The sequence below is a fragment of the Pithys albifrons genome, chromosome 5 (assembly GCF_047495875.1).
Source record: "Pithys albifrons albifrons isolate INPA30051 chromosome 5, PitAlb_v1, whole genome shotgun sequence".
Classification (NCBI taxonomy): domain Eukaryota; kingdom Metazoa; phylum Chordata; class Aves; order Passeriformes; family Thamnophilidae; genus Pithys; species Pithys albifrons.
In genome coordinates this window covers 3489212-3515195 of record NC_092462.1, presented here as the reverse complement: position 1 = coordinate 3515195, position 25984 = coordinate 3489212, and the positions used below count along the sequence as shown (strand labels likewise).

The following is a 25984-nucleotide window of genomic DNA, read 5'->3' as shown; positions in this document are numbered from 1 at the left end:
GCTGCCCTAATTCCAGAAATAATCACAGCACTGGATAATAGCCTGTATTTAACAAAAGGTCAATCCTCAGTATTTTCCATTTTCAATGCTACAGTGCAACTATTCCATGCCTTCCTGTGCTGTACTATCTATACTCAAGATCCCTGGAGAAACCAATCCCCAGCCCTACTCCTGGTGTTTGCTATTCATTTACCTACACCTGGCTTTCTTCATGGAGCCAAAGCCAGAAACAAAACAAAACAAAAAATCCACCGGAAAAACTAAGGAAGCCACTTTGCATCCGTGTGCCTGCCACAACAGCAGCACTGTCCTGCTCAGCCCTTGTTGTGGGACAGCCCCAGCTCTCTCCTGGCCAGTCTGCCCGACACCTGTTTGTGTAAGATAAGCAGGTAAGTGCCCTCATAGAATAGATGTTATTTTCTAGAAGCACATTACTACAGAAGCCAAGTCTTGGAAAAAAGGAAATTCACCAACACACTCAGGATGATTGGCTTCCAGGCTTGGCAGCCACAAGCTTGGAATTCTAAGCTGCAAGGAAGTCATCTGATAGGGCTGTTTGAAAGGAGAGTAATCACAAACCACCAATTAAACAGGTGTGGTAGCACTTATTATAGCTCCACAGAATATGCATCCAGCTGTACTTCCGCTAGGGCAGGAAAAGTATCTGCTTGAAAAATAAAAGATGTTTCCTATGACAGTTCCCTGATCTCCTTAACACCACCACATGTAATTTCCACAGATCTAACCCATGTTGTAACTTCACTCCCAACAGGAATCCCCATCCTCAGCTGCCAAGCTCTTAGCAAATTACATGGCCAGCTTCACAGATTCTGTTTCCTAGTCCACTGAAAGCTCCTCTTCCCTTCCTGAATTTTCTTTTTGGAACAATTTGTGAAAAATTTCCTTATTAAGTGGAAAACATTGCATAGGGGGCTGTGCCAGCACAGGTGGTATTAGCTAAGACAGTAAAATGTCTCTTGTCCAATTTTGCAATGATTCATTATGTAGTGGAGTTCCATCTCTTTTTGTAAATAGGGAGCCCTCAACAACTGCGAAAAGTTACATTTAAATTCAGTTTCTGCTGTGCAGCAATAAGCTCTGATAAAGTCAGACCACTTCTAGAATGGTTCCCACACAATGCACCAGGCACCTGAAACCAGATTCTGCCAAATTTGAGACCTGCTATCAAAAGGTGTATTCCCCCCACAGAGAGCAGATTTGGCATGTGTAATTCCAAGGAACAGGTGCAGGTCTAATCTTGGCAACCAGCAGTCTTTCAAGAAAGAAGCCACACTTGCAGACAAAATATCTTTATTGATTTATTTATACATTTGAATATTTTATATTGCTATAGATAACAAAATCACAACTGAAGTTTCTACATCTGGTTTCTAGACTTCAAAAAACTTACCTTCAGCTTCTACAATACAGGTACACTCGTAGCAACAATCTTTCCAACACACTTCAACAGCAGAGGAGCCACCACTGAAGGTGCACGTCACTGGGTTTAGCAATACTGCAGTGTGGTCAGCCACGAGAGAGGGCAACACAGCCACTGAACCACCAAAACCATGACTGTATCTGCTCAACACTTAGTGACAGCCCAAAGGGAGGAGCAGCGGAGCCCTGTAACCTGCACAAAAGAGGCTACTTGTCCTGCGTTGGTACAGAAGCAGCCAAGGCTAACTTGAGGCACAGGAAGCTGCCTTCCAGCCCCTATTTGTCAAAATGAGACTGCATAATCTCTCATTAAAGCTCCAAATTTTCACCATATTTTAAAGAAGGGTTAAGATCTTACCTAAAATTAGCTTTAGCTAGTTCTGCTTCATAACCAGAAATATTGCTTGCAAAATCTATAAATTCCAACCCTAAATAAAAACTAAAAGGTTTAGTCACAGCTACTCCTAGATTTTACATGTGGAATTTAGTCCCATCTTCTGTCATCACAACTCAAGAGTGGTTTTCCCCTGTAAAAACAAGTTTGAGGCAGTTTAATTTTGGTACTGGGAAAACAGTAAGACAGCAGACAGACAGCAGGATGCGCTACAACAACGTTTTTCGTATCCGACACCTCTCTCTGCTCCTGCAATTGCAGATTCCCCTGAGTACCCACGTGCTTATTGAAAGAGCCATTCCAGTGGCACAGGAATATCGCTGAGGAATCTGTAAATGTGTACACCTCTAGTTTGGCAGGCAATGAATGTGCCTTTTATGCTGGGAATAGTGGATTATGTTTTCTGATGCATCCACAGCCCAACCCAATTCCTCCTAGTCATACTAATGCACTCGGGTTTACTTTTTTGTCAATAAAACACGTAAAAATGGAAGTATGTATGGCTCAAAATAAAACACCAAGCCTATACCTTGATTTTAAAGGGCAAGTCGCAGCAGATTAATCACTAAAAATAAATTATCAAATCAGTATTGTTCCCGACCAAAACTTCACTTCTGAAGAACTTTATGTGTAATATGCACCCAGTCACATACTTTTTGTGGAAGGATCTTCAATGGATAGGTCTCCACACTTCCAGCTCCTGCCCTCCTGTGGAATTAAAAAAAAAGTAAAAGTTTAAAAACTGGCCTGTAATCGCTTATTAGGGACAAAAAAAAATGAAATCGAAAACCAACAAGCAAAAAATACAACAGGGGGGTCACGGCCAAGCCCACGGCAGGCTCGGTTTGTTACTTGCTATAGTCAACGACTCATACCCACAAGAAGGTACAAGTTATGCCAATTAGCAAGGCCCTGCTCTTCCATGCCTAGGAAGGGAGTCAGCCACAGGCGGCAGCCCCCATGGAGTCATGGATCACCGCTGCCCACGCCGCCACGTGGCGCCCGCCATTTTCCCTCCCTCATGCGGGTTCAGGCCCTGACCCCGGTCCCGCGCTTCCGCACGGCTTCCCACCCGGCGGCCCTCCCCGTCACGGAGCCCACCTGCTGCTCGCCCAGCTTCTCTCCGTTTGTCTGCGGCGCCGGCTCCGCTGTGGAGGGCAGCGCGCCGGGTCCGCGAGCAGCAGCAGCGCCGGGTCCGGCGCCAGCTCCAGCCTCCCCCTCAGCCTCGCTTTCGCTTCCCGCGCCTGCCCCTCAGCGCCAACGGCCGCGCCGCGCGCCCCTCAGCGCCAACGGCCACCACTCAGCGCCAACGGCCGCCCCTCACCGCCAACCGTCGCCCTTCACCGCCAACGGCCGCCCCTCAGCGACAACCGTCGCCCCTCAGCGCCAACGGCCACCCCTCAGCGACAATGGCCGCCACTCAGCGCCAACGGCCGCCCCTCAGCGACAATGGCCGCCACTCACCACCAGCGGCCGCCCCGCGCGCCCTCTCAGCGCCAATGGCCGCCCCTCACCACCAACAGCCGCCCCGCGCGCCCTCTCAGCGCCAATGGCCGCCCCTCACCACCAACAGCCGCCCCGCGCGCCCTCTCAGCGCCAATGGCCGCCCCTCACCACCAACAGCCGCCCGGCGCACCCGCCCTCGCAGAGACCTTGCGCGTGACTCACCCCGCGCGCACCAGCGGCGGGAGTCGGGCAGGGGCGGGGCCTTGCCCGTGGGGCGGGGCTTTGGGCAGGGGGCGGGGCCTGCGGTGACTGACAGGTGCATGGACGGGGGGAACCGCGCCAACCGCACATGGAGCAAACCCTCGGTGCTCCTTCTTTCCGGAGCCACTGAGTAGCACCCTCGGGGGCAAACCGACTAAGGGATCCATGGAAACTCTCCAGAACAGAGCCCTTCAGCTGGCCTAGGCATTGCTGCTGCTCTGTGCAGGTACACGTGTGGGTGTGTGTTTATGCTTAGTCCAGCCATAAATGTTAAAGTAATACTCCTTGTTATTTGATAACCATAGACTAAGAAGAAAGAAGAGGTTGTGAAAGGTGTACTAGAAAAATTAAGTCATCCCTTTAGGTGAACACAAGTTATTTGCCTTTTCCAGTCCACATAAGCAAATGCTTCATTTGCAGGTTAATGCTGGCCGAATTCCTACACCCTCATTTTAAATTAGAACAGGACAGAACACAACAGAACTGACCAGCCCATTTCAGTTGGCAGGGACCTACAATGATCAAGTGCCCAATCACCTCAGGGCTGAGCAAAAGTTAAAACCTGTTGTTAAGGGCATTGTCCAAATGTTTTCTAAACACTGACAGGCCTGCGGCATCAACCAGCTGTCCAGAAGTCTGTTCAGGGACTGGTCACCCTCTGCAAAGAAATGCATCCTACTGCCAAGTCTGAATCCCCCTAATTACTGTACCTTTCAGACAACAGCATCTTATTTAACTATTATTTGTCATCCACAGACCAGTGAAGATTCCAGCTCAATGTGTGGTTTTGAAATGACCATCCTTAATTTGCCTTTAATTCCTCATCCATTCAGGTTTCCCTGTCCCTTGGTTTCAGCTCTTACTTTCCTGTTCCTGGGATTTGTCCTTTGATGCTGACTGCTGTGCTTTCTTCATCCATGTGGTCCACACAGACAAAAAAAGTGTGTTTTGCCTTTGAGCTCTAAGAATTTGGCCAGAACTAAAAAGAAACATTAAATGAAAGCAGATAAATTGGAGAGAAGGGCTAAGCAGGTATCATTTGTAGCCAGGATCTTTGCTTACTACCTGTTACTTTATCATTTCACTTTTACTGTTCTTAAGAGATATGGAGATGGGCATTATACAAGAAGCTTAGACTTAATTACAGGCTGCATCATATCTGCAGTGAATGTAGTATTTTGTTATCACAGGTTTCCTACTTTCCACACTCAATGAAGATTTTAAGCAGCTTTTGCCCAGTTAGATAAGGAAATTTTTCTGTTCTGAATTTGGTAACTGAATTTTCCTTTGGACATTCATATAATATTTTAGAGGTTTCTCCCAAGAAAGTTTTTCTCATGTCTGTGTAGGCTGATGGATTGGCACAACTACTGAATCCCCAAGGCAAGTAATTTGAATAAATTCTGTTTGTTATCTTACAAATGGCAAACTCTGGAGATGTTTCTCCAGCACATTAGCAATTTCTGGCACAAGAAATAAAAAGTAAGCAGGAAGCAAAAGCAGTAAAATGAGCAGCTGCATGAAGCAGCAACATTCACTCACAGTGAGAATAAGCAACATTTTTCATTTCTGCAAACATCTCGTGCTGCTCCTGTGCTGCTGGCCTGTGTTGTAGCTCAGTGTCAGGCTGCAGGAGCTGCTCACTGACCTGGAAAAGGACTTCTGTGAACATGAAAGGCACTTCCACACAGCACTACATTTCCTTATCAGAGTTTATTGTTGCACTTCAAATACCATGCCACTATCAGAATAATATCTATATTTTATTAAAAAAAAACTGAGAAAAATGTTTCCAGCAATTTTCATTCAATGTGAATGACAAGAGTATTACATCTATAAACATTGAAATAACTATTTAATTTCTTCCTGAGGAAGTTTCACATTTTTAAGCAATCAAAAAGAATATTCTGTACAAGATAGTCTGGAAATCATTCAAACTAATTCTGCACAAGTAGCACTGGGAAAATATCACAGTATTTTAAGGAATGTTTGCTCAAATAATTAGGTGATTTCGTATCTGGCTCTGTGTTCACACCCTCCCTGTGGTCACTTTCTGCTCATAACCACACACTAGTTTTTACTGGCACAGAGGTCTGCAGAAAGCAAATTTCAGAATCTTATTTAGGAAAATAAAGGTGAAGTTCACCTAATCAAGCATTTGTTTGTGCAGTTACCTACCAGGGAACAGAAACCATGTCTGTGTTACCAGTCACAATAAAACACCTGACTTTGACTAGAAAATAGAAATTCATTGTTAAGAATCAGTATTTTTTAGGAGTGGTGACACTGATAGCCTATTTCTGGATATCAAACACTGATTGCAGGTAAGTTATGAAGAGGTTAAACGTTGCCATATAACCCACGTTTACTGTGCTGTAGGGCTGTCCATCCTGTGACATGGGCAGTAACTCACTGGCTGCTGTCTGCAGGCTGTGCTCAGCCCCTCACTCCTCACCAAGCTGACTGCATGTTACAAGTCACTCTGTTTCTCAAAGGCTCCTGTTAAACGTAAGAACATATTTAAGTAGAATAGTTCTGGAGAAAAGAGATGTGTCTTCATACCATCCTTTTACAAACAATTGATAATCCCTCCAAGGCCAAGGCCATGCATATGGAGGACTTTCCATCCCAGTGCCTTGTGGTGACCACAGCTGGAATGCCAAATTTCCCAGGGGACAATGTGACCAATGTGCACGTCCCCATCCTCACTCTGCCCTTGGCTGCCCAGAGAGGGAACTCTCAAACAAAGACTGAACTCTGACTGTGGCTGAAAGGCCGTTCCTCCTGCGTGTAGGAGGCACTCACTCATCTGTGTGCAGAGGGCCCCTCACCCTGAAAACGTCAGGCACCTGATACAGTGCCCAAGATTTTTCTCATTTTCTACCTTCCAACTGCTACACTGAAGAACACAGAGGAGCTGTGCACAGCAGGAGCTTTGTGCAATCCCTGTGGATTCTTTGAAGTGTCTGAGTGATGTTACACCAGGTTACATCAAGGGTAAAATCAATCATGCCAGGATGAAAACCCCAGGTATTTTCTCCAGTTCAGTTGTAACAAATCTATATGGATGCTTGCAGGAAGCATGAGCTGTCCACAGCATGCAGGGTATTTGCATTTACAGATGTTCAGAATCCAGAGTGTTTCTTTTATGAAGTAAGAAGTATTTTAAGACAAGTCAGCTTTTGAGACAATCTATATGACAGTGAATATTTAAAGGGAAATGAAAATTCTCATTCTGTCTAATAAATAATAAAGGTGTTCATCTTAAAAAATGTCTACTCTAGTAGGTCCTCATCATTTATCATGCATATTCCCTTAGCAAAAATGTGCTGTGTAAAGAATAGTGTTATATACAGCAATTTGTCTGGACTTTTTTCTTTACAGGCTTATCAAAACCACATATTACACAGACAAAATCAATAAATAACAAAGATTATCAGTTAGAGGTACAGTAAGGATCTCAACATCAGTTTTCTATTTAGGGAATAACAGACTGGTTTCCATTCCATTACCTTGGAAGTTAAATCATATGATTACATAAATGTTGTAAAACAGCACTGAGACATAGAAAGTTTTTCCACCATTTGATGCATGTTTTTAAGTATTCATCCTAAAACAAATTACGAAAACATTATAAGAGCTACTGTACAAACCACTGCATTTAGTACTGTAGTTCTCTTTTGTTTTCACTCCCCCTTCATGCCTTTAGAAACACTCAGAGCCAAAGTTCAGTGGAGAAGCATTAAGGCCACACTCAGCTGAAGTTTTCACCGATCTTCTTCCTCAACTTTTAAGTACTATTAATTAGACTTTATCTCACAGCTAAACTGATGCATTGAGAGATGTGTCATTGAAATATACCACATAAATGCAAGGCTGGATATTTGTGTCTTCCTACCATGACTACACATTTTGTTCATTTCTCTTCCCCCTAGAGCTTATTCCTAGTATTTAACACCAAATGTGTTCAAGAAGTCTGGAACCAGGACAGGTGTTTTCTTCTGGAAGTCTGATAAGATTTTTGCAGCTGATGTAAACTGACTGAAAGATGCTGACATTTGGTAAGGTTGAAGGATCGTGGAATGCAAAATGGCAAATAAATTAAGGAAAAATAGTGGTGCAACTTAAGGCAATAAAAATATGGGGGTGTTTCTGCTCTTTTTGAGATTTTCATTTGTTTCAGTGGAGTCACTCCTGATTCTCAGCAGTGTAAGCCTGGTGTGCAGTGTCTGCATCTGGCCTGTTCTTGCACTGCTCCAGGCTGGGGCACAGTTGTTTACCACTGCTCATGAGGATTACACTGCAATTTTTGTGCTTCACATGTCCATTAAATTTCTGCTCAGATAATGGCTATAGTCTAACATTTAAGTCAGTACAAATCAGACATAATTGTAAGGGTTTGTTGTTACAGGATGTAATCATGGATTCTTATCACAGTTTTGTTTGTATGGGTTTGTTCTGCATTACTTTTGGCTTCCAGATTTGCTCCATGTATTTAGTTGCTGTGCACAGCTAAATCATATATGGTAACTGCACTTAAATCACATATGATAACTGCACTTCTCACTTGTGTTTGTGCACACTTTGGGCATTATCAGGCTGATTCCAAAGGCAGAAGTACACTTGGCATTTTGTGCCACATCAAGTTATCTTATGCAACACGATAATCAAATAGTAAGAAAAACGGTCAGTGGTCTATAAATGGGCTACCAAACCTACATGAGACACAATACTTTTAAACTGAAATATAGAAGTGTAAATATTTACTGTGAAATTGGACAGGTCATGTATCTGATACTTTTACCAGCTGTAAAGAACTTCCACAGATGTGCACAGTAGTCCACAAGCCCATAGGCCCAGAAATGTATCCAGACAGAGCGCTAAGAAACGTGTGTATTTTTACAATCCACATGCCAGCATATGGAAATCATCTCTATCTTTTACACTCTTCTGAAGAGGTATATCTTACAAGACCTTCTGGCAGCTGCTGGAGAGTCTAGGTATGATGACTGAAGCGTGGAAGGGAGATTTCAAGAAGCTGTTTTCCAGTGCTATCTGACTTTCTGTAGCTCCTGTCTCAGCCATGATGGCAGGGGCTGTCCCAGTTTGTGTAGGAGTTTTGACAGTTCCACATTGTGATCTCTGTAGTAGCTTGACAGAAAGGCCCTGCACTGATGGACACAAAGAAGGTATTTTTATTTAATAAAATGCAGTATAGCAGTTGCTGTGAGTTCAATGTTTCAAAGTTTGTTTGACCTGTGTCAAAACTTTACTTCCTTTGATACAATTTGTACAGTTTTATGCTATCTAATGCATGCAAGTTTAAGCTCTTCATTAGGAGCTAAATTCTAAAAGGCCATTTCAGAAGAAACAAAGGTTGTCCAAAATGAACAGGAAAGTCAAAGCAAAGGATTTCATTCCACTCTCAAGCAGCCATGTAAATATAGAGTCACACTGAGCTGATGCACTTTGAATTTACTGCACTGTGATTGATAAGAAAGTTTCTAAAATATTTTTGTACATAGATATGTGTCAGTAACCTCATTTCAGAGGTATTTAAAGTTGAAAAAGACAACAGCAAAGAAATAGTCTTATCTCTGACCAAAATCCTTCTCACTCAATGATTTTGTGTCAGTAAGACTCGACTGATGTGAAGTTACTTACAATTTAATTACAGGGAGAAAAAAACCCTGGCTTACTTGGTACATTAATTCTTATTGCTACTCAAATGGTAAGTTTTTATTTGCATTTTAGTCAGGCTAAATGAAATGGGAATGCAAGACAGAATCAACATACAAGTTACAGCTGGGACAGGAGACTGAACTGCTGCAGTATTTGATCTGACGAAGGTTTCACCATTTGAGTGTTTGTCCAGGGAAGGTATTTAGAAAGTCACAGGAACAGAACTGAACCTCTCTTAAAACTGGATTATACAAGAGCCTGAGTTACTTGTCAGGGTCTAACTGCTCACAGAGACAAAGGACCAGACAGACATAAATATCTGACCACGACTGAGGAAATACATGCACTGTGGAGCCTCTGCTGTTTAAGTCCAGAGGTAAATGGGACAGGGTTTCAGAAGTACTTAATTTTGTCTTCTCTCCTTTCTTATGATTTTGCCTGCATCATGTCCCAGATGTGGCAGCTGAATCCCTGCACAATGCCAGTGAGCATAATAGTTTACCTCAGAATCCATAGGAGGGTATTTTCTGCCTTTGCTCTTTCCAAGACACTTTGTTTTTCCCTCTTCCAGGAGCTGACACCAGAATCCCTTATGTGAGTCAAACCTAAAACAAATATATTGTAAAAATTGTGAGATACTGCAAGGAGGATAAATCTCCAAAGTTTAGACTGAAGAGTCAAAAGAGGAAACCTAAAGTTATCAGCCTTATTTTACAGGCAGCCAAATCTAAGTGTCAGAATCCAAAGGATTTGTGTACACATGTATTTATGATGTACAGAGTGGATGTTACATTCCTGACTGATACCACTGAATCTGTTTTTCAGATGATGTCAAAAATAAAGAGTAACTAATTTATTTCCTTAATTCATGCATGTCAGCATTCCACATTCCACTTATGGAAGTAGAATTTCTTTTGATTGATCCAAAATTGATATGCAATTCTCACAAAGCTTTGTCTCTGTCAGCACTGAGTGGCTCAGTGGGTGACTCGTGGAAAATTCAACTCTGAACTGTGTTCTGAAGATACATCCCAGTGACAGCTCAAGCATGTATGAGAGGCTTGATTTGCAGAGACCTGCCTTACAGAATAACTGGTATTCCAGCAATGTAGAAACATGTGAAAATGATGAATTAATTAACTCACGTTAGGGCTTCAGAGTAATTATAATGAGGAGAGACTCCCAGGAATTTCTGTACTTCATCCATTACTGTAGAGGGGTCAGTTCTCAGCTGCTGTCCATCAATAATTAGCAACTACAACAGATAAAATAAATGGAAGTTTAATTTAAAATTCAATAATTCAAGCTTCAAACTGAAACTTCCACCTCTGTCAAACTCCTTCATTACATGGAGAGTACAGCACCAGAAAACAATAATTGGTCCAGTCTTAATTGTCATCATCATTAATGGCCTGGGTAAATGGCATCTTAATTAAATCTGAAATGATACTAAAATGGAAGGTGTTATGACAACAGAGAAATAGTAATGAAGGACCTAAAAAGATATGAAATATTGGCAGGAAATTGAGAACGATTGGTCCAGCCAAGAAAAAATTATATTAACAGCTACTACTTTTACTGAGAAAACATAAGGCCACCAGTTCTTCACTATCACTGTGGGATGTAAAATCTGAAAAAATCTGCATGTCAGTGCATATTGTTCAATGTTCACAGGTTGATTTGGGAAAGAAGCTAGTAAAGACATGATGTAGAGAATCTCATACGAGTACCATCATGTTACAGCATTGTGTATCTCATGAAGACAGACACAAGGCTGGCTGAAAAGAGAGAATGTGGAGAATAACACCAACTAGAGGCAGCAGAGCTTCCTTGGCACACTCTGGGAAAACAGAAGGTGCAGACTCCAGCCAACTTGTCTCAGCCAGAAGAGTCCTGGCTAACAGATGGTTTGGATCACAGCCAACCTCCCTCAAGTGAAGTAACTTTAATGCTGGGTGGGGAGCAGTGCCAGACACACTGCTAATGTCGCCAAAATCCAGAAATAAATCTGCCCAGGAGACACTGATCACGTGAAATTGTCTGCCTGGCCCTGTGTTATCACATGATGTTCAGGGCTTAGGATGTGCATCTTTTGAGGCCTGATCTCGCACAGGGCCGGGAGGGGGATAATGACTGGTAGGAGATCAGCATTCAGGAGGCAAGGCTTTTACAAAGGCAAACGTTAATGCAGTATGTATGTCTAAGATGAGGGTGTGGAGTTACAGTCTTATTCACCTGGTAAGGTGGGAAGTAAGTTAGCCACCTTTCAATATGGATAGCATACCATCCAGGGGCCAGGCACCGCTTCTGCAGAGCTCGGAGCTCAGAGGGGGCTTGGGGTCCCGCTGTGATCACCTGATAGAAGCTGAATTTCAGGGCTGCAGGATCCTCATGGGAGCGCTGATGCTGCAAAAGAAGTTACATTGCTGCAACATTACAGGCCACAGGTGCTGGGAAAGTAAGACAAAACCAGTTGTTCTTACTGACCAGAATTACTTAATCTATCTTGTATGTTGAACATGAACTAGATAACTGTGTCTACAGACTAATTTCTGTATGTGCTGTTTACATAAATCAATCAAATAAGCCTGTTTACATGCTCATATTACAGGCAGACTTTTGAAAAGGTGGTTCCTGGTGTTCTAACCCTTAGGATATTTTTAGGTTTAAATGACAGCCCATGGGTGATCACATGTGGTCACTGACTGATGAAAAAAAGCTTGTACTGTCCAAACCCTTTATATAAATATACACTGAGAGGATGCACAGAGAGGATTCAAGGTGCAACCCCTTGCTTGTGCCTGCCTGTGTTCTTCAAGGCCGTACCTGGTACCAGGAGTAGGCGCGGTCGGACGGGTCGATGAGGATGGTGATGATCTTGGCCCGGGGCAGGAGGGACGCGGCTCGCCTGGGAGCCTCCTCCGAGTGGAAATAGTTGGCACTTTTCTCAAAGAGGAAGTCAGTGCTGACATTAGAAGGAGTGGGGAAGAAATCCATATACCTGGGAAAGCAACATCATCCTCAGAATTACTTAAAAATCACACAAAGTTTGATAAATCTGTTAAGCATATTTTATTCTAAAATACTCAATTAAAATAATAGTTAATTGCCAGATAGAACCAAACAGAAGTTTACATTATATTTTGATCATATTTTAGTCAGTACTAGCTACCTTCTCACTACATATAACTAGACATTGCAGCTATTTTTTTTGTAACTGGATGAAAATGTTACAATCTTCATGTATCTTCTTAAAATTAGCAAATTAGCACTTTTCAGTCAGAACAAACTGCTGAAGCCAAAAGTAGAAATTGTGTTCTCCAAATCTGGCCTTTTGCTGACATTAATTACCGTGCAATATAGTAAGAAAAAATGATTCAGTATCAGAATGGCTTTCACTCATAAGAGTAAGAGCCTGTTTATGTGGGGAAGATGCACTGAAACAATCCCCCACAGCTTCATCAGTGATGGAATCTTTCACTTACTGTTCTATGAGTCCCAGTTTTGGGGAAACATGGGTTGTATTCCTTTTAGTTTTGTGAGCTTTCCTCACCATTATGAAGTTGCATGTAAATTCAAGCAATATTCTGCTCTACCCATGGCCCTCAGACCACTTCACATTATTGTTGGGAAAAAGAAATGGGAAATACTGGTCTTCTTAATTCTTCATTTAAACGGTACTGATATAATAAATGCCATTTAAAACAACCTCCTCTGAAGACCACTGATGACAATTTACATCTGTACTGCTTTCAAAATGGTAATACTGAGGTTGTGAGGGCTGAAAGAACCTCCTCTGCTTCTGTAAATGCAAGCTCAGACAAAGCCTAAGTTAGAGCCAGGGATAGAGCTATATCTACACAACCACAGAAGAAATTGAACTCAACATTCTTTGTGACTCTTGCAAGAATCCCAGCCAACCAATGGACTAATGAGGAGAGACCTTTTATCTAACTACCACTCAGTAAGCTCATTACAAGCCAGCATTGAAATACAATAGAAGGTCTGAGAGACTGGTCTGGCAGACAGAATGCAAATCTAAGAAATAAGCAATGACACCAGTGGGCAGTTGTGAGGATCCAAGGCTTGACTGTGAGAACCTGACAGTGGTGGTGAGTGGGGCACACACTGCAGAGGTGGCTGCTGTGGTGGGAACCTGCTACAAGGACGTGCCTGGTCTTTATGGGTTGATCACTGTGAGCTTTATGCACCAGTGCTGTGTTAAGGTGAAGGTAACCTGGCACAGCACTGGCAGCCAAGTTGTGTCTGTGCATGAGGGAATGGATACGGCAGGAGGATAAGAAGCAGTAAAGTGTCTTCCAGCAACATGGAGACCTTGCTTGACTCTGTGGAACAAGTGGCTCGCTGTACTTAGCCTGTCCCCACCAGTGTGGAGCTGCTATGCCTGGCACCCTTGCTGACTCCAAAGGCCTCAGCAGCACAGGCAGCTTTCCCATTCCCTGTCGTTCATCCAGCACCTCCCTACTGGCAGGAACCGGCTGACTCACCCCACCTGCCAGTAAGAACCTGCTGCAGCAATTACAGCTCTGAAAACCAAGTGACTTACAGACCGACAGGACCTGCCGTGTCTGCAGCACTGAGACCACAGCACGGCGCTCACCTGGTAATGCTAAGGATGAACACACAGTCACAGGCAATAAAACTGCTTTCCCTTAAACTGGGGGCAAAATAAAGGAACAACACAAATAATCAATAACCCTTTGCTGGTGCTCCCCAGCCACCACAGCACGTAACTGCTTTCCATCTGTCAGTGCCTTTCAGTGCAGCCCTTTCTGAAAGCACCTGAAACCAGCAGTGACTTGGAGACTCCCTGGTATCCACAGGGAATGTGGCAGCACGGACACATGCTCTGTTTTAGCATCCATCACTAACCTGCAGAGACACATTCTCCTAATTATTTGATTTTAAAAGAACATTTTGAGAGGCTATGACTGTCTCCCCTTTCACATGATTATCATTTCTAAATCCTATTTCAAGGAAAAAATGCCTCTCCCTGGTTTTTTTTCTTGTAAGACTTACAACAGGAACATAACTTTTGTGTCCATATATCCCCCCAACAACCCTCACTGTCCCAACTTCAAAGGTAATGAACAATGAGAAAATCACATTTTGCTACTGTTTGTATATATCAATATATGGGTAAACACAAGAAAGCCTCACAAAAGTTAGTGCATTTATGATATCTTCACTTGCATTTATTTCTCATTTCAAAGAACACTGAAGGATATTTCTTATCTCACTCTGTAAGCACAGTTACCATTACCAACAGTAATGCAATTTTTGTATTGTTCACAATATATAAACTTGTATATTTATACTAATAACCCATCTTACCAATCAATCCCCCTGTGGTAGTTATTTCTATTAAAGAACTGTACCTCCTCAAAGGTTTTTGGGCTGGGGGAGTTACTAATGATGGAAGGATGCATGATCAGGAACAAATACAAGGCTGTGGTACCTGCAAATAGGATAGAAGTCCAAGATTTAAAAAGAAATTCACACACACACATTTTTGGGGGCTCAGACTCACAGATGGACTAAACCAGCTTTATTCCACTTCATTTCAGTGAGGGGATGTTGATTTATGTCACCCGAGATTCTGCGCTTTCTGAGCTTTTAGAATGAAGACATTTAAAGAACTGCAAATAGTTAAGAAAAGAATCTGGAATGCCAGTGCTGAAATCTGTTTTTCACACTTACAATAAGGGTGTTTTAAAAATAATGCTTGGTTTAAATGAGACTGTCACAAAAAATAATTTAAGACACTTGCACTCAAGTAGCTATTAGGGATTGGTGAAGATGAAAGGAAGCACATATGCAATTTTCTGATTACAGAGAAGAAAATTAACCATTAAGTTAATTTATAAACTACTGCAATCTTGCAATTCAAACTGTCCATTAGGAACTTCTTGACTTGTAATAAATTCCAAGAAATAACAGGTTTCTATAAACAAGACACTTGCAGGAGAGCAAAAAACTTGCAATTCAGAATCCAACTCGTTTGAAAAATGTCTGTCCTGTCCTTTCCACTTTGACAAGAGCTTGATAAATTACCAGTAAGACAGACAGTGTTACTAATTTTGACATAAGTCCCAAAAATCTGACCCTGCATTTTCTGTTTATTGTCTATTATTATAACTTGCATTACTATATTTGGATGATAACTGAAAATCAAAAAATGCTGCTGGGTGATCAAGATCTCTACACAGCAGCCTGAGCAAAATGATCTGAAGTTACACATAGCCTGTCTTGTTGAAAGGCAATGAAATCTCACCAGTTTTCTGGGGTCCTACAACCAAGAACTTTGGTAATCGATCACAGGTTTTTTCCTTAGACCAGATATCTCTGTGCCGTTTGTCATCACAGGGATTCTAAAACAGAGAGGAGAGCTCAGAATTTCATTGGTAATCACACTTGATAAGGTTCCTAAATTATGTATAAACTACTAATTTTACATCCACGTACAAATAATCTTACCAGAAAATGTTATTTTCCCTTATGACAGAAAACAATGCCATGTATTCAAGAACTATTTCTGTGCTTCAGAAAGGTCTTTGCAATGGAACCAGGCCAGAAACTGGTTCTCTTAAGTATTTGTTTGCATTTTTTTCCTGAGGGAAGTATGTTGAAGAGATATTCTACATATATATAGCTGCCCCAGGGATGCTACAGACCCTGGGACAAGATCATTTCACCTACAAAATGTCAGCCTGTTCAGTGGAGTTATGCTGAGGACAAATTGGATCTCACATCTTAAGCTCTGGGAGTAATTCAAAATCAATTCATCAATTACATACACTTTAGGAAGACACAGAATTGCTGATGAGGTATCTAACTACTGATCTTTAATTTTACACTACCAGAACAGCTATACATGCTGCAGTTTTCAAAGTAAAGGGGTAAATTAGCTATGACTTAAGGCTTTCCATTCAGAAATACATACTCTGATTCTGCAGTTCAAACCAGCACACACTACTGATCTTGTTTTTTCATTTGCTGCTTTGCAACAGAGTCAGTTTAAATTTGTTTTGGAAATGCTCCTTGCAAACAGTTTTTGACTGCTGTTTGGCAGTACTGCACTGAGATGAAGGGAATTATCTTCATGTACCCCTTCTATGCTTAAAAATATGCCACTGTATTCAGATCAATGTGCATTACAGACAAAATGTACCATATTCAGTATGTCTTAGTTACTGTTACTTACAAATGTCTTCTCTAAGTAATTATAATTTTCAAGTTATTTGGCTACAGGCTAATTTCCACTTTTAAATTCATTCTATCTTAATATGATGCAAAATTCCTGACATTTGCCCCCCTAGTTCAATGTTTTATTCAGTAACAGCATGAATGTCAAGATGCATATTTAAGTACAAATTTGTCATCTCAGATTCTCAGTTGGCAATTTAATATCCAAGGTTAGAAAACATTTGAGTAAGCAAGCTGAGATACATTTTAATGTTTGATTTAATAAAGTTTGCTCCTCAGAGTGTTTCTCTCAAGTCACCACAAGAAGATGACGTTTGGGGTACACGTTATCCCTGCAAGCACCCACATACCTACAGCTTCTTGCCAAACTTCCTTGGGCAGTTCCCAGCCTTTTGGGTAACTTCCTAATCTATCTAATCTAATTCTAATTGGCTAATAAGATTAACATTAGGTTAACATGGTTTTAATGCTCTTTTCTCTTTTTGGGTGACCTCTTCTCCTTACACACCTGGAGGAAAGTTCATTTCTTTAATTGCTGGAATATGCACATACACCACTCTGCCATTCACTGCTGTTAGTTCCAAAGGAGAACAGAAATAACACAACATGCACTTTGCTGCCTTTCCCCACATTTTTAAAATTATAGTCACAAATTAAACGAATTAAAGATAATCTTAACTATACATCTTAATACATATTAATTTCACAGCCTTTTACAAGTGACAGGGAACACAATCACATACTGAAGCTTCTGCAGGCTGTTTTATGGAACCAAGCAGGAAATCCAAGCATATGAATGCTTTTTTCTGCAAGAAACTGAAACAAAGAATTTCACAAAAAACACCATCAAGACCATTTTCTTCTGATCTCTGACTCACTAAACCTCCTACCTGCCAGAGAGGGTCCCTTTGCTCAGGGAACAGTTCGAAGTACTTGTGGGCCAGCTGGACTGGGGGCAGGGTGTGCAGCCTGAGGTTGGTGCGGGTGTGCAGGAAGTTGGCCAGGTTGACAAAGGTGTAGAGCCCCAGGCGGTCGTTCCCATAATTAGACAAATGTGTCATGAAGATGCTGATCTGCAGGACACAACAAGGAGAGCAGACCTGGATCACTAGATGGCAGTGCAACACCACACGACACAGATCTCATTTGCATTTTCCCTCTTTATTGCTGCAAGGCCTGGATCACGTTCACACAGACCTTGCCACCCTTGCTCTTCATTGAATTACATCCCTCTTCTCAAGGCAGCTCAATGCAATCGATGAGGAAAAGGCTGGAACAGGCCCCGGGAGCTCTGTGAGCACCAGGATATGCAATCCCACCCTGGGGTCAGGCAACACTGACATGATCTTCATGTAAATTTACTGAATGGAGGACACAGCAAGAGCAATGCTCACAGTTCTACCTTAAGTGCACTACAAATGCAATGTTAAAATGCAATTTCTGCTTCCGTGGAAGAATAAAGAAGTCAGAGACCAAGAGGTAGCCAACCTCTGTTGCTGTGATTTAAATCTCCTTGCTGCAGGTGGAAGTTTTATAGGATGAATAGCTCATCTCTTCTACAAAGCTATTCTGCAAGCACTGGGCTGCCAGACAAATCATATGCAGGAACAGACAAAAATAATCTGAAAGCTGATTGAGTACTTCCAAATAATTGTGCATAAAATACTCCCAAATAAAAGCCCCAAAGTTTTAAGGCTGCTGGGATTTTACTTTTACTCTCCCAACACCTTACTGTGAAACTGATACTGAGAGACACACTCCCTGCTCCATCCTGAGACCCAGCTGCACTTTTACACTCCCAGTGGAAGGTTCCTCACAGGAAGGGCATGTTTGGAGGCACCTGATGAGCGGAGCAGGAACACACGGACTGCAAGGATGGGCTCAAGACAAACCTCTGTTGGTACTATGATCCTTTCCAAGGTAATTTCTCACTGATGAAACAGGCTGTTCTTACACACCAATCTGCAAACCCTCGTCTCTCTACCATTGATTTCTTTTTTTGAAGTTCTTTTTAAAATAGAACTCTCCCAAGATAAACTCTCCAGACTAATTTCCATTAAAAAATTAGAAACATGACTCTTTTTATAAATAAATCTGCTAATGCTATGAATGAGCAGTATGTATTTAAAGTAAGACCTGATGTAAGCCATTTTAAAAAAAGAAAGGCTTATCATGGTCATAGTTCTGAAATTAGCTCAGGAACTGAAGTTAATCTTTGTAAAGGAATTCCAGCCTTCAATTTAAGAAAAAGAAGAAGAAAAGAATGAAAAACTGCAATCTACTGCAGACAGGACTGAGATTGAAAACCCCTTCCCTTTAGGGAACCAAATGTATATAACCTTTTCAAGTTTCCTTATTTCAGTTCTGAAAGCAGAACAGGCCAGGCACAGGACAACGCTGTTCCCAACAAAGATACAGTCTGCAGGTTTCCATAAAAAAGGTTAACCTGTTTTCTTGACAGCCTCTTTCTTTCCTACATGTGGGCTGACCTCTGACATTTTTAATGTCAATTCACCTCCTGGCAACTCCTCACCTGCCAACAGCTACAGCACTGCCATGAAAGAAATGGCAGGAGAAGTTGGAAAGATTGCTGGTTCGGGGAAAATATGCATTACTCCTTCCCTGAAGAGAATGTCACTGTAATTTTAAGAATGTCAGAGTGCAGGCTGAAAAACTGATTGGATGTATCATCATAAATAATTTCCAGCATATAAAACTGTGTCAGTGAAGGGGAAAAATAGATCAGAGACCTTAGCTCCCATTTTACAGGGGTTTTTATGTCAGATACTTTATGGTTAATTATTTATAACAAAGACAATCAAATGCTGGTTTAAAACTGAAATACTGAATTGTAAAAAAGTCCATACTTAATGTAACCAAACACATGATGTAGTCCATGACTTGACACTAAAGGAAAGGTCTCCTTTACGTCTATAAGTGGCTGAGCTGAGGGATGGTGTCCCCACCCATCCCCTGTGCTGCACGATGGAATGTGGTTCATTCCCTGCCCCCTGCAGGTGGGGCCGTTTCACACCAAGGCAAACACACTGGAGACATTTGCCTTCCACACTGAGGTCTGATGCTTTGTTTTGCTCCATCATACCTCGTCCTGATTCATACAAGCTCCAGCTAAGGAGAGTGTTTACTATTTCTCTGCAACTAACAGCCCATTGTGCTATAGAGATTTATTCTCTTAGAACCACTGATCAGGAGATATAAAAGGAATCCTTTGTGGGCATCTCACAAGGCCAGACAAATAACATTATTTGTTCAATAATCTTGCACCCCAGGGAAATGCTGAAAAATACAAACAGAGCTTCACATATTTATTCTTTCTTCAAAAGGGAAGCAGCTGTGAATAGATTTATATTTAGTCTAACATGCATTTTAACCTCCCTTTCGGATACAAAGAACTCATTTGATTTCATTACTTCCAGCACTTCTCTCAAATAATTTCTTTCGGGGCATCTCAGCATTTTCTTTATCTCAGTGCAGAAGGATCACCCTTTTTTTGCTGTTCCTCATAAACAAACTATCATCTTGGTTGCACTTCAGTGCACACTCTCCATGGGATTTAATATCTTTCAGGAGGGAACAGAAATAGAATGCAGACAATTTTTAAAATGATGGTTTGGGACTAAATCCGGTCTGTGGGCAGCAGTTCCTTCCCTGCTCTCACACATCTTCAGATCAGAGCAGCCCAAGGTGCTTTCCTACACTCTGCCTTCCCCTTCCAGCTTCTCCCCAGAATTTCTGCACTCCTCCTTCCCCACCAGGGAAGTGGAGGGAGGTCTGAGACTGCAGCATAAATGATGTTAAACAGATTAATTATTCCAGCATTTTAAATCCATAACTAAAATAGTTGGTGTAAGAATAAATTTGTAAGAAACACTTATTACATACTGGGCACATATTTCATGTTTTCACCATATATAGATCTACTGCAGGCAATTGCAGCTTGCATAAATCATGTTATTGAACCAGTCACCAAGGTACTTGTGTCACCAGGCACTGTGTCACCCTCCAATCTGTGCAACACATGAAAAGGCAGCACTGAGGCCTCCCAGCTCAGTGAGGTCATGCACAACACTGCAAAATGAAGTTAAATTATGATTGACAATTAATTATGTGCTCTCAGCTAGGCACTAGAAGCAGCTGCATTACCAATTTAGTATATTGCTGATATTTTAGCTCCTGAGCAAACGTTTACAGGCCACGAGAGTGTGTGTACCTCTCAGAGCACCTACATTCCAATTAATTTGGCACTGTGCACACTCTGTTTGCAGCTCTGATATTGTTTCCAAGTTACTCAGAACATTTTGTTTCAGGTATTCAGAGGCTCAGTAACAGCTGGGTTTGCTCCATTAGACTGACAGAGTGATAGAATAAACCACTTGTACAAGGCTTTCCATTCGAGAATTTTAAGGATCATGGAAGGGTCAAGTTTTCTTAATTGCCCACAATTTCAATGCATTTCCTGTACACTGTTCCAAGGAATCACCTCTAATGAGCTAATCCTGTCTGTTCCACAGCCTTTCTCTGCTGCCTGTTCATTTAGGAATTTTTGTAGCTTTTTCTATTCCGCCCAGAAAACACCAGACCCTGTGTCTGCCTTTTATGGGTGGGCTTTGAAGAACAGATAGGAAGGCAAAGAATACTTGTATATGGCAGTCAGCCAAACTGCTGGGCAAAACTGACTCCTCTCCCTGCCCCAATTCATGCCAACTCCCCAAACTACTGCTGGGAGTTCCCAGGCATTCCCAAAACTAGTCTGAGAGGACAGGGAAGGGAAGGAACTGATGCCTTTCTCACTCAGGCTTGTCAAACTGAACTTCTTTCCTGCCTCTCACACTCAGTGCAATTAAATATGTGGTTGTGCCAAGCAGGACAGGCAGAGAGGGAAGATTTGAGCCTCAATGCCTTTGTTTTTGTTTTTAGCTCTGTAGTGCCAAAGCCTGGGTGTTCATCTTGTTCAGGGTCACATTAAGATACAGCAGGTTCTGCTGATGCTCACAAAAATCCTCTCATTTTCAGTGCTAAAGGAGGTAATTTCTCCCTTGCTGCAAGTCAATTAGCTTAATAACAGCTCTCCTCACTGCAGCTGGGGAGAGGTGAAAATTAGAAGAAAATAATACTTAGAACTGAGCATATACAAAGATTACAATTATTTTAAGATCAATCAGACAAAGGGCCTGAAGCATTAACAGTCTTCCCTTCTGATCAGCACTGCTGTAAGCATGTGGAGAACACACAGCTGGCTACACATTAGTTTCATTGTGGGGCTGTCAACCATCTGAAGGCTTTCACCAAATTACTCTCCACAGGGCATTTTCCCTTTTCTTTCCATCTGCAGACACACAGCACTCTGTAAGGAAGTGCATCTAAGTGCATGTAATGCACTTATTATAATCTTTTATGTTTGTTTTCCTCAGGGGTAGAAAAGGGGCAGAAAATTTTCATGAAGTGTTGGTTACCCTCAAACATTGATCTGGGAGGGCAGCAGAGCTGCCCACGTGCACCTGCCACAGCTCAAAGGATGCTCTGGGACTGGCTTATCAGAAGCACTGATGGAGTCTTGGCCAGCATTGATAAAGAGATTTACTGGCACACCTGAGAAGAAACGATACAGTTGATGGCAGTGTCTGTACTCACCTCATCATTATAAAAGCTCAGACTCTGTTGGCTCACTCCCTTCACCAGCTACAAGTCATACTTAGGAGACTGGTACAACTGCATTGTAAGAGACTCTGGACAGAAATTTGTTATACTAATCCAAGAATTTCACTGAATACTGCAGGACTAGATAGATGAATCTCAAGTCACTGAGGATTCTAAGAAGTCTATCAGGAAAAATGCTAACTAAAATGTTTTAAAGTCAGCACAATGCTGGGAAAACTAGTACCAATGTGAGACAGTAAGAGACATGGATCTGTGTGACAGGATGAGATTCTCATCACTACACACACGTACATGTTTTCCTTGTGGCTTTGCCACAGAATTCCCTGGCTCAATCAATGCCAGTCACACAACCTCCCTGTAAGTCAATAATTCAGCTGATGATGTGGGGGAAATAATGTCAGAATACTCATAATACAGGACTGCTGAGGTTGCTTTTGTTTCCTCTCCTGTCAAACATTTTGTGGCAGATCCTGATACAGCACGATCTTGCCCGAGGGCCACTGCAGTCAGCAGGATCTTTAAGAGAAGACAGATGCACAAAATACAAATATACTGTGCTTTTTTGTGCTTTATTCTGCAGATTGTGGTTGATCTGGAACACTGTAAGGAAGCAAAGCCTCTCTTGTGAATTGCTACCATTGCACAGCAAACCACTGAGAACTTTTGGGCTTCGTTCTTAGGGGCACTTCTTTCAGTGGAGAGTCCCCACTGAAGTCACAGCCTGGTAACTTACACCTGAAAAACTATGTTCACTTAAGATCAGTTACCCAAAATAAATATAACGAAGGAATTTGTTAAGATTTACATTTAATTCACACTCTTTTTTGGAAATTTAATATTAAGTATTCATTATTGAGACTATTGTTTCACAGACATTGTAACAATTCCTGGGTTAGTGTTTCCTCTTAGTTCTGTATCAGTGAAAATTCACATTTAGAAAATGTCTCATAACACAATTCTTGCATCCTCTGAAAAGGTGGGTGTTTCACATTAAGAAATCCCATCAACCCCAATGAAAATGAAGTCCAAAATACCACTTTGTAATTAGACAGACTCCTAATGCTGCTTTGTTTTCATTCCAGTGTGTGAACCTTTGCCCAGTTGCGACCTGCAAATCACAATATAAATACATGCAATACATAAAGACAACAAAGATGGAAACCCTCATCTTGAAACTGATTACATGTCAGGCTAATGCTGAGAACTTCAGAAACTGTTCATAAGCAGGTATTTAAAACCAGAGGCTCTCCCTAAAAGGATCTCAACAATTGGCCTTGAGCAGATTTTGCCCTAATAGTCAGAACACAATGCATTTAACTTCCATTCTTCCAGCCTATATTGTATTGAGGATATAACAATTTTCAGAACTAGATGATCACACAGTCTGCACAGCAATGCATGAATCAAAGACCTAAGTGTCACATATAAAAAGACATTACTGTACTCACATGCAGGGATGTCAGGCAGGCATGATCCACGCTGATTAATACCAAAATATTGTGATTGTTTCAGTACTTATCTTGTCCTCCCCCCCATTCTCTTAACTCCCTTAACTTGAAAGGCTTATGCCTCAAGCACCCACATTACATTTTCCTGTTTCCCTACTGTTACAAGACAGTTTTTGGCCATGCTGTGGCTGTGCTTCAGCCACGTATTTCCTGACTCAGAATTATTACTGTGACTTCCTCATTTGCTATGCCCAGTAAGTTTCAATCCAAACCCACCTTTGGCCAAAGCATTGCTATGGCACCAATACCCTCCCCAGCCAATGGGGATGTATTGCACAGGGGCAGGAATGGGATGATCTCTGAGGTCCCTTCCAACCCAAACCACTCTGTGACTCTATGCCTGAAATGATACACACCATCAAAGGCAGGACTGGGACTCCTGCCATCCTCTAGAAGGGAGATCACATGTACTTTTCCTTTAATTAATTTTTTAAAAAACATTTAAAAGCTACACTGTACTTACTGGATTGAGAACCACTGTGAAGAACAACTCTCCTCCTTGAATACTTTTGTCTAGTTCCTTTGGACCTCCAGGATACTCTTTATAGAAAATGGTGTGGGTGAACAAGCCACAGGTTTGCCTGGGAAGCACCTGAATTTATAAAAAAAATATTCAAGAGTTTATACTTTTAATGAGATAAATGCCAGGTAAGTAACACATAACTGATAAATGCTGGATAGATTTGGCATCTCAACTTTGCCAGAAGTCAGTGATAATTTAGTTGAATTATTAACACTGAAATCATAACTTTCAAAAATGCATCATATTCAGTTTGAAACTACAGATTGATCTCAATCACCAAGTTACAACTCAGCAACCTCCTCAAACACATTTTGTCTGTAACACCTCATTCTAAAAGACTAGTCAACAAGGAGTTCTAAAATTTTTAAATATTTTGAAACATAATCTGAAATATTATCAGTCTATATTGTATTAATCAGTTCCACTTTTATTTGAACAATGGCTCTGTTGTAAATTTAACTGAAATTGGAAAGTCAAATTGGTTTTTTAATCTGGCCTAGGTATCACCACCAGTAATAATTCTAGTGACAGGAGTGGAATTTTGCCAGTCATGCTCACATCCTAAGAATGCTTCTCATTCCACTGTGCTGGTTTTGTAAGACCAGCTGCAAAGCAGTATGAACAAAATAACTTCAAAAAACATTCCAAGAACAAACCTTTTCAAGAGGAAGAACTAATAAATGCAGTTTTCTGGCAGAAATTCAAAATATTTTCTATTGACGTTGGAAAATAACCTGCTGAGAGTACATCAGTAATGCCTGTTCCTCAGAGAAAATCAACAGCTGGGTATGGATGTTCATGTGTAATTCTTAAACTAGGATTGTCAGAACACATTAACTTTGAAAGCATGCAAGTGCCTTATTGGACACAGGCTGTGGGGTTTTTAGATACTCTACTTCTTGCAGTTTCATTTCTCAACATTCATTTAATGTAAAGGATACTGTCACCACAGATTGTAAATCCTGTGTTGTCAGAAAATGTTTGGAATTTGCAGGTTTGGTATCAGCTTGCTTATGTTTTTCAAAAACCTTTGGATTGCACAGATGAAATATGAGAACAATTCTTCACAAAGGCAGGGAATGAAGCTGCACTGGATGGGAGATGCTCTGGGGCAAATCTTACACAACCATTTTATTACTGAATGTATTCATTACCATAAGCCTGCAGATGTAAAAAATTAATGTATTTGTCCTGGAGAACTGAAAGCTTGAGACTGCCCAAACAGGTGGTTTTATATGACTGCTCTTGGAAATAGATTTTGGCCTCAGTGTCCTTGTGTTAAATCTCATTATGTGTCTTCAAATTACATGTTTTGACAAAAATTCATGATGAGATTTTTGGAGATTCTGAGTCAATCCATCCTCCCCAAATGCTTCCTGCTCGCTGAGCACATCCACAAGCATTATTTTACATACAGGGATTGCTTTGAGGAAAACAAGTTGCAGCTCAGACCTGCATGGCGTCAATTTTGTTCCCGGATTTCCGGAGATCATTTTAATTTGCTTCACCCAAAAATAGCTTGGAACCTTATTACTATTTAGCTCAGAGAAGTGTATCCATGGCAACTCCAGAACACACCAGAATTCTGTTCTGAGGGGCAGTGTTGTAAGGCACTCCCCCCTCCAAAGCTGCTCACTGCAGCCACAGTACAGCACAGAGCACACCCCCATCTTCCCTCTTCCCTGCTCTTCCCCACAGTCCAAGAGAACCTCACTGGAGAACACACCACCAAGTATTGTGGGGAGCTGTTTAGAAACACTTGCGAGGCAACAACGACAGGATGTGAACCCGAAACAGCCTCCGGCCCAGCTGGCCCCAGCACTG

At 41.6% G+C, this 25984-nt stretch overlaps 1 protein-coding gene and 1 non-coding gene across 10 annotated transcripts in view; both read right to left on the bottom strand.

Annotated features, from left to right (window-relative positions):
* Positions 1-2677: 2677 nt before the first annotated feature.
* On the bottom strand, positions 2678-2808 carry LOC139672678 (small nucleolar RNA SNORA24). The gene has a single exon (XR_011697964.1). It is a non-coding gene; the product is annotated as a small nucleolar RNA SNORA24 (small nucleolar RNA).
* Positions 2809-5235: 2427 nt separating this feature from the next.
* Positions 5236-25984, bottom strand: part of LOC139672047 (bifunctional heparan sulfate N-deacetylase/N-sulfotransferase 3) — a 94802-nt gene continuing 74053 nt past the window's right edge. For 8 of the 9 annotated variants that reach the window (XM_071555471.1, XM_071555465.1, XM_071555467.1 and 5 more), the window contains 9 exons: positions 24101-24229; positions 17341-17523; positions 15519-15615; positions 14579-14702; positions 12050-12224; positions 11459-11629; positions 10369-10478; positions 9726-9828; positions 5236-8712 (listed from right to left, as the gene is read on the bottom strand). In XM_071555471.1, coding sequence (XP_071411572.1) covers positions 8593-8712; positions 9726-9828; positions 10369-10478; positions 11459-11629; positions 12050-12224; positions 14579-14702; positions 15519-15615; positions 17341-17523; positions 24101-24229 — 1212 coding nt within the window. In that variant the 3' untranslated portion in view covers positions 5236-8592. Of the gene's footprint in view, positions 8713-9725; positions 9829-10368; positions 10479-11458; positions 11630-12049; positions 12225-14578; positions 14703-15518; positions 15616-17340; positions 17524-24100; positions 24230-25984 lie in introns of those variants that run through there. The other variant, XM_071555472.1, reaches the window with a different exon arrangement.